The 7,941-nt window shown below is 35.2% G+C and overlaps 1 protein-coding gene across 1 annotated transcript; it reads right to left on the bottom strand.

Moving 5' to 3' along the window:
* Positions 1–2,076: 2,076 nt before the first annotated feature.
* LOC129896936 (uncharacterized) lies at positions 2,077–6,748 on the bottom strand. Its single transcript, XM_055972929.1, has 4 exons — positions 6,584–6,748; positions 6,412–6,484; positions 3,298–3,363; positions 2,077–2,384 (listed from the first exon to the last, which is right to left on the bottom strand). The coding sequence occupies exons 1-4, from the start codon at positions 6,613–6,615 to the stop codon at positions 2,250–2,252; spliced, it is 306 nt and encodes a 101-aa protein (XP_055828904.1). The 5' UTR covers positions 6,616–6,748; the 3' UTR covers positions 2,077–2,249.
* Positions 6,749–7,941: the final 1,193 nt, after the last annotated feature.

Here is a 7,941-nt window from a genome sequence, read left to right as displayed (position 1 = left end):
TATGAGTTGAGTTCAGTTGGTATCTCCGGATTCCAATTGGTATCTCAATCAGGTGAACCGGATGTCGTTGTCGTGACTGAAGGAACACAAGCAAGGGAAGTTGGAATTCTTTTCAAGAATTCAAGGCAAGAAATAGTAGTACTCATTGTTTTCAACTATACCTTTGTACTAAAGAACTAAAAAAAAATTATAGCACTCAATTCTCAAGAAACATCTAATAAATAAGTGTAAATAAGTAAATTATATCTTCTATTTATTATTTTTCTTAATGAATGTGAAATGAGTTAAAGCAACGTTATGCTGGGACGGAGGGAATACAAGTTTGTGATCTATATATCTATATTTCTCTAACGCTACTGTCATTTAGAAGATGAATGTAACATCTTGACATATTATTGCAGGCTATCTCCACTGTCGATTCATGATTGAATGATACAAGTAGAGAATGGAATTTTGGAATGCAAAATGAATGTAGTGAAGGTGCTGCCATGAAGAGAATTGGAATCAAAAGGTTGAAAAATTGTTTTTGGTGTTACCTCTAGTATAGATTTGTAGGAATTAGGAGTTTGCTTTAGGAGTTTAGATGAGCCAACGGGCACTAGAAACTCTTTGATTAGAGTCTCCCATTTTTCATATTGCACAATATTTTGTACTTGTAGTTAACGTGTCTACTCTGCCCTTGCATGACTCTTTGATTAGTAGCTTAACATCATGTGCTAATTCACCTAACAAGTTAACAACTGAAAAAAATTGGTAAACCAATGAAGATATGCATCATAAACATGTTACTTGGTCTTGTATAAAATGATGTCATACTCATGTTGAATTCTTAAAATATGCACTACTTCTGGTGGACCTTGACACACACATGAGCGTTTTAAAGAGTGCGAGCAACATGGTAAAATCCCAAGACTCCCAAATTCGCTTTGATCTATTGATTCCATGCTTTGTATGCTAATAATCATTTTGTTTGTCCCATTTCTTTGTGCTCCACATTCAATTCAAGGATGAACTTTTGCAGCCTACTGGTAACTATAACAGCTCTTTGATATTTAGTATACATGGGTTTCACTTCCTTTTTCTCGTTCCTCCAATATCATTCAATTGAATATACTCGATCTCATGCCACTTTCGTGTTGGGCGAGTTGGTTGAACAGAGAATCTCGCAAATAGAAGGTTTCTCTCGCAAATAGAAGGTCCTGGATTTGATACCACCTGCATGTATTTCTCGATCGAACTCGTCGTACGGAACTGGCGTAATGCACTAGTGCGATTTACACTCCTGGTCCCCAATATGTACGAAACATATTACTTTTTAAAGAAAAGGACACATAAAACATGTGATGAACCAACAATCTATTGGCTTTGGTTCACTTCTTTTTTTCACGATTAGTTTGGCAATTTTTTTAATTTTTACGAATGATCTTTTGGATTGTCGATTCAACAAAAGCCCTTACAACCTAAGTTTTGATGCATGGACGGATTTCTTTAATTTGGCAAGACTATCAGAATGGTGGAATATAATACAGGACGAGTCAAATTCCAAAGAATCTAAGCAAGTTCTAACGTGTTCACTTGTTTGCGTGGAGGGTCGGAGGTTTGAGGTCTGAAAATCCTTCAGCTTAACAGTTCAAACTCTGTCATGCACAATATATAAGCGTAATGCCACTGATCCCCCTAACTCGACCTAAAAATTAGCTCATGACATAAAAAAGGTTGCAGACCACTAATAAGCTGCCCAGGCTTCCCTTTGTTGTTCTTCTATATGGGACTTGGTCTTACACACCCTCCAACAGAATTGGCAATGCCCATGCTATTGTCCAACCGCCTGACTCAACTATTGACACTGGCTCGGAACGAGGTGAGCCTAGCTCTAATCCCACTGTCATGGACGCACCAAAGTTCAACCACAAAAGCTAGTCCGTGGAATGAAGGGTTGTGGGGACCGCCTATAAGCTGCCCACTCATCTCGTGTCCGGTGCAGGACTGAATGTCGCAACAAAGCTCTGTTGATTGAATTACTAAGCATGTATAAATCTGGACAGAGACATGGGAAATGGCTTGCATCACCTATGCTATCAAGAAACATATATCAGATATTGCTTTCTATGGAGCTGAGAGATCAATGTGAGAAGCAATCTAAAAGCATCAGCAATGTGAGACCAAAAATGGCATACTGCAAGTGTAAAAGGCTAACAATGGATTTCTGTACAGATAGCTTAGGAATCGATATCTATCTCACTTATACATTAGCGATCACCTTTCGTCATGTCAATGACAGCTCCTTCCAGGTCATTCTGCCTTTCATCAGCACCATTAGTCATCTCGACCAGTGCTCCTTCCTGGTCATTCTGCCTTTCCTCAGCATTATCATTGATGCCTTTCTGCAAAAGATGAGAGTTGGTTGGTGTTAGAACCTCAGACTAAAGCGAGCAGAGAAAAGAGCTCCTGGATATTAAGGTAAAAAACTAATCTGTGAATCGCAAAACTCATCAGCTGCAAGGTTTCAAATGCATAGTTCTCTTTTCAGCTATTATTCTTTTACCAAGGATATCACATTCTATGATCTTCTTACCACAGATTGTCTTAACTAGAGGTTCTTTAATGTTTTGACATACTGTGCTAGAGATCTCTATGCCCCGTCGGTTGAGCATTCTTGCAAAGAACTATTTGAATTCCAATTTTCAGCTTGATTTGCAATCAGTACACTAACTGCATAGGGACTAAAGATATCTTCAATTTACCTGGCCAAAACAACTGAATTCAATTTTCCACCATGCCTCTTTCTTTTGGGTTCTAAATGAAATACTACCAAATACCATTTCGATATACACTACATATTTAACACACGCGTCTAAAAACTTTTCTAAAGCATTGAACCAGGAGTTGAGTAACAGATAATGTGTGACAAAGGAAGTGATATGACCTTCAATCTCATGGGGAAAAAAAGGGTAGCAGGCTCTGTGCATTGTTAAGTCAAAGTTGTACTACCCAATAAGTGCACTGAGTCTCAGAAAATAATCTGAACAGTTGCATCATTCCTTCAGATGGCGTGTTCCATAAAGAAAACACACAAGGAAGAGAACAGCAGAATTTTGAACAGACTATCCCTTAAAATAGATGTCAATGGAAAGGAAGAGCCAGGAAGACAAGAAATAAAAGTGTTTCCCTTAATTGAAAAAGCTCAAAGACCCCAATACTCACATTGAAACAACTTTAGCAGGTCTGCATGAGCAATTATAAGAACTAAGATAAGAAACACTTTATCACAAATCTATTCTACAAGTGTGAATATACCTTTTTAGTTAGACCATGAGCAGACATAAGTTCATGGAACTTGCGCATCAGCATTTCTTCCTCAACCTACGAGTAGAACAACATACAGAACTGATTTATTAGATTGTAAGGCAAATGGAAGAAATTAAAACTAACAAAAATTAGCAAGCAGCTAAAAACAAGGAGTTTGTCTCAAAGTTGTCACAATATCAAAGCCATAATGTCAGTTTGGATGCTGATGCAGCATGGATGACAACTCCCCTACTCTGGGGGTCTTCCTATGCTAAATAGCTACCAGGGAAAATCAATATTACTATTGGTTTACCCTGATATTCTTCTACATACACGATAATCATCTTGCAAGACATCCAATATCAGTTGCACTCTAGATAAAACTTTGCCATTCTACTTAATTATGTTCATCCAAATAGAAACCAAATTCACCTTAAAACGAAACGATCAAGTTTGTTTTTTTCTTTTTTTTGTTCTACTTAATTAAGTTCATCCAAATAGAAACCAAAGCCACAATGTCAGTTTGTCTTTTTGTTTGAAAATCGAAATATCTCATCAAACAAATGCCATCTCAAGAGCAAGTTAAACAATTATTGGATGACTAATAGATCGGTCTCCCAATGGCCTAGTCAAAATGTTGTTATCCTAATCTCCACAAGCTGGTTTTCCGAACTATGCATTCATGTAAATGCAGTAATATCTTAAAGTTCATGGGCATAAAGCACAATTTTGTTAGACATAAACCAGACTTTATATGTCCCACTTTCACTCGTCTTGAGCAGGCACAGAAATAGAAATAGATCAAATGGGCTTCACAACATGGATAGAGTGGATCCAAGATTTAGAACTAGAAGGTTATGTATTTGTTATATATATGTACTTTTTTCAATATCTTTCATATATAGATACAACCTTGTTAAAAAAGTAATAATTTTTTTTGGCTAACTGTGGTGTCTTAGCCAGCTCTCGCGCACCTTGACTAATTCCACGGGATACCTGTCACCTCCCCAGCAACAGGTACCAGGTAACTCTATCTACCAAGGCTAGGACAAATGGGAAGAATCACCTAGTGTTTTTGCCTCCACTGGGATTCGAACCTGAGACCTCATGGCTCTCAACCACTTCATTGATCACTAGGCCACATCCTTGGGTGATAAAAAGGTAATAATTATATTGATGTGGCATATAGAAATAGAGAGCATGAACTCCTATATAAGCAGTACCTGTCTCAGAAGGATAGCTTCTATGAATCCCTATACAAGCAATACCTCCTCACAAGGATAGCTTTTAATACATATATAAAACAGCACCAACATCACAAGGATAGTTCTATTTGAAACTCAATGCAATGGCTATTTTACTACAACCTCAACTAAACAGCTTTTCCTTTCATATTAATCATGTGATCCTTGGATATGGAAATTTAAAACCCCTCGAAAAAGCAAATTCTTTCTATGGCACCTTTGCCAGAATCAAATAGCTTGGACCTCCTCAGCCAAAATATCAGAAGCTCTAATACTTTCTCCTGCTGTAATTCCCATCCAGAAGATGCTGGCCACATTTTCCTACTACTGTAGAGCTAATAGGGCTAGTGTTAACTGAACAGAAACAATAGCCATTTCAATAACAAAAAGAACCCTATGGTCCTTAACAGCATCTTCATAAGGGAAGCAGAATTCTCCCACCGTGTCACCAAAAACACCACTCTAGTAACAACCATTCTACAGCGAATAACATGGTGCACTACATGAATCACACAAACCACTTTTATCTGGGCTTGCTAGGAGGACAATGTAGGAAGGCTTGGGGGTGTCTTCAGAGGCAACTCTGGCAATTGGATTCTAGGTTATGCAAAAAAGTTCTACACAACAACAGCTGATGAATCTGAACTGCTTGCCCTTATTCAGGGATTGCAGTCTATTTGCAGATTGCAGCAGGAAATATTTATGGACTCGCATGTAGTTATAAGCCTACAGGAAGAAAATAATCCATTATACTTGCATATATTGGACGATTGAAGATAGTTTCCATCTGATCATGGGATTCTCGAAAACAACATGTTCATAGGGACAACAACAAGACTGCAGATGCACTAGCAAAGAAAGGAAAGAATAGTTTTTGCTCGGATAGTTGGAATAGAGAGGGTAGCATGCTACAATAGCCCTATGCATCTAATCAATGTACCTCAGGCTCCACCGATGCTAGCCATACTTAGAGATCCATGTTTTGTATAAATGAAAATGTAATATCAGATATTACTTAATATAAGTGTACTATTTCCTTTTAAGCAAAAATAAAAATAAAAACGAAAGAACTGTTTATCTATGCTACAACAATCTGTTCCTCACCAAGGACACTGCTTAATTTCTTTTCAGGGTTGAGTCTCTCCTTTCCCTTTCCTCGCCCAAACCAACTCCCGCCACCTGGAAAAATATATTCATTCCAAAAGATTCACAGAATGCAGGGAAGTTCACAACATACAACGTCCATCCGCAATACTATGCAACTACAAATGCAAATTACATTGCTTTCTCCTTGATGATTTTCATATACTTACTATTCCCATGTAGAAAGTTAACATGCTATTTCATTTAATGGCCATCCCAAAGTAATGTCATCTAAAACATATTATATATCACAAGTAATAACAGGTCAAGTGATACCCTCAATGTCACATACTCTGTCAATATAGGTTAAGCTCTCAATAATTCTGCAAAATTAAACCAAAGAAAAAACTGATTGGAAAAAAAAAATCTCCATTCTATACATCTTGATGCAACCTAGGATATTTAACTATAGTCTCAAATCTCGATATCTTAACAATATTACTTGGAAATACCTATGAGCTTCTATTGTCTTGCAACCTAGGTGACGCTCTTTCTCGCAAGATCAGTACAGTGATTGCTTATGAACTTCAAAGATGTAGCCAAGTCAGCACATTAAAACATCAACTGAATGTTGTCCATCTCCCCCGAAAAAAAAAATCAATTAAATCCTTACTGATGAAACTTTATGATTCAGGGAGCAAGTTGAGGATTTGAGCTCAAACTCAGCTCTTATGGCCTCTCTTTTACTCTACAAAAGCACTACTGCTATTAATTTCGGAACAGAAACATTGAATACCTGAAGTCTGTGCAATTCATCCGACATTGCTTTATGGGCATTAGAGAGTATTTCAGTTTCTTTCTCCAGATGCCTACACCACAAACATAATAATCAAACAAAAATTAAAACACACATACAAAACTAACAAAATAAAATATCTCAACACGAAAAAAAAAATAGAAAAAATTACTTGAAGGTTTCTCCGGTATATTTAGGATCCATGAAAAGGAAAATTGATTTTCTTCTACAAAATCTTAGTGACGAAATTCTAACAAAGTAAAAGAATTATATTTTCTGAAAGAAGAGGAAGAAGAAGAGGAGGATGGATTATTAGGATTTCACAGGCAAAACCTTATTTTGGGATATTTTTAATTTTTATCTTGAATACTCCAAGTAATGAAAAATAATTAAAAAAAATTATCCTTGACATAAGAAAAACAAAAATAAAATAAAATTGCAAAGGTACAACTAATTTATTAGTCGCGACTTTGTGAGTGGGGATAGTATAATTTCTTTTCTGGAAAAATTACTTGATTGAGTATTTTTTAAAAATTAATTATTGATTTTAGCGATATTTTTTATTTATTATCATTTATAGCAATATTATGATAAATCTACACTTGTATTAAAAGTGAATTATGCATACAATATAAATGTATTATAAATTTTTTAAAATATATATTATGTTTGTGTAGTAAGAAACTAACATAATGTATTATAAGTCTATTAAAATATGTGATAAATGTATTATCCATCTATAAAAGTTGTATTATATATGTTTTATAAATAATTCTCTGCAATATGTATTAAAACTGTATTATAAATGTATTATAAGTGTTCAGTGAAATTATTTTTTTATTGCTATAAATGATAAATATTTTCTTAATATTGTATATTTATGTAAGTTTCCCTTCTTTTTTCTTAAAATAGAGAGTAGCCCACAATATTCATTACTCCAATTTCAAATCTTTATAACATGTCGTATAACAATGTATATGCACTTGTATATATTATATATACATACACTATATATATTATATAAACACTATTATATATTTGCGATGACGAAAACTATACCTGTAGAGTCGTCATATTATTTGGACTGAATTACAGTCTAGAAAAACATCAAATCTCATCAAAAACAACACCAATTTTAGATATGAACTTTTTTCGATATTTCTGATCTTTTGAAGTATCACTCATTCAGACCGATACTCATTTACGTAAGCCTGAATTTTGAACATGAGCTCTGAGCTCATTTAATGACTTTTGGGGACCGAATTTTTGTCCATATAAACTCCCCTAGACATTTTCAATCTTTTGAGGTATTACCCACTCAAAACACAGCACGTTTGCAGAAATTTGAATTTTAAACTTGAATTCCGAGCTTCTTTAATGTATTTTTATGATATTTTCTACTACTCCCTTCATGTTTCTCCGCTTCCAATTCATGAATAAACACATTTTTAACTTCAAACAATAGACTTATGATCTCACCTCTAGTAAAGAAGACTCTCATTAAATCATAAGATGGTTGAAAAATTAACA

The sequence above is a fragment of the Solanum dulcamara genome, chromosome 7, assembly GCF_947179165.1.
Source record: "Solanum dulcamara chromosome 7, daSolDulc1.2, whole genome shotgun sequence".
NCBI classification, from domain to species: Eukaryota; Viridiplantae; Streptophyta; class Magnoliopsida; order Solanales; family Solanaceae; genus Solanum; species Solanum dulcamara.
This window is presented reverse-complemented; position numbering and strand designations above follow the sequence as displayed.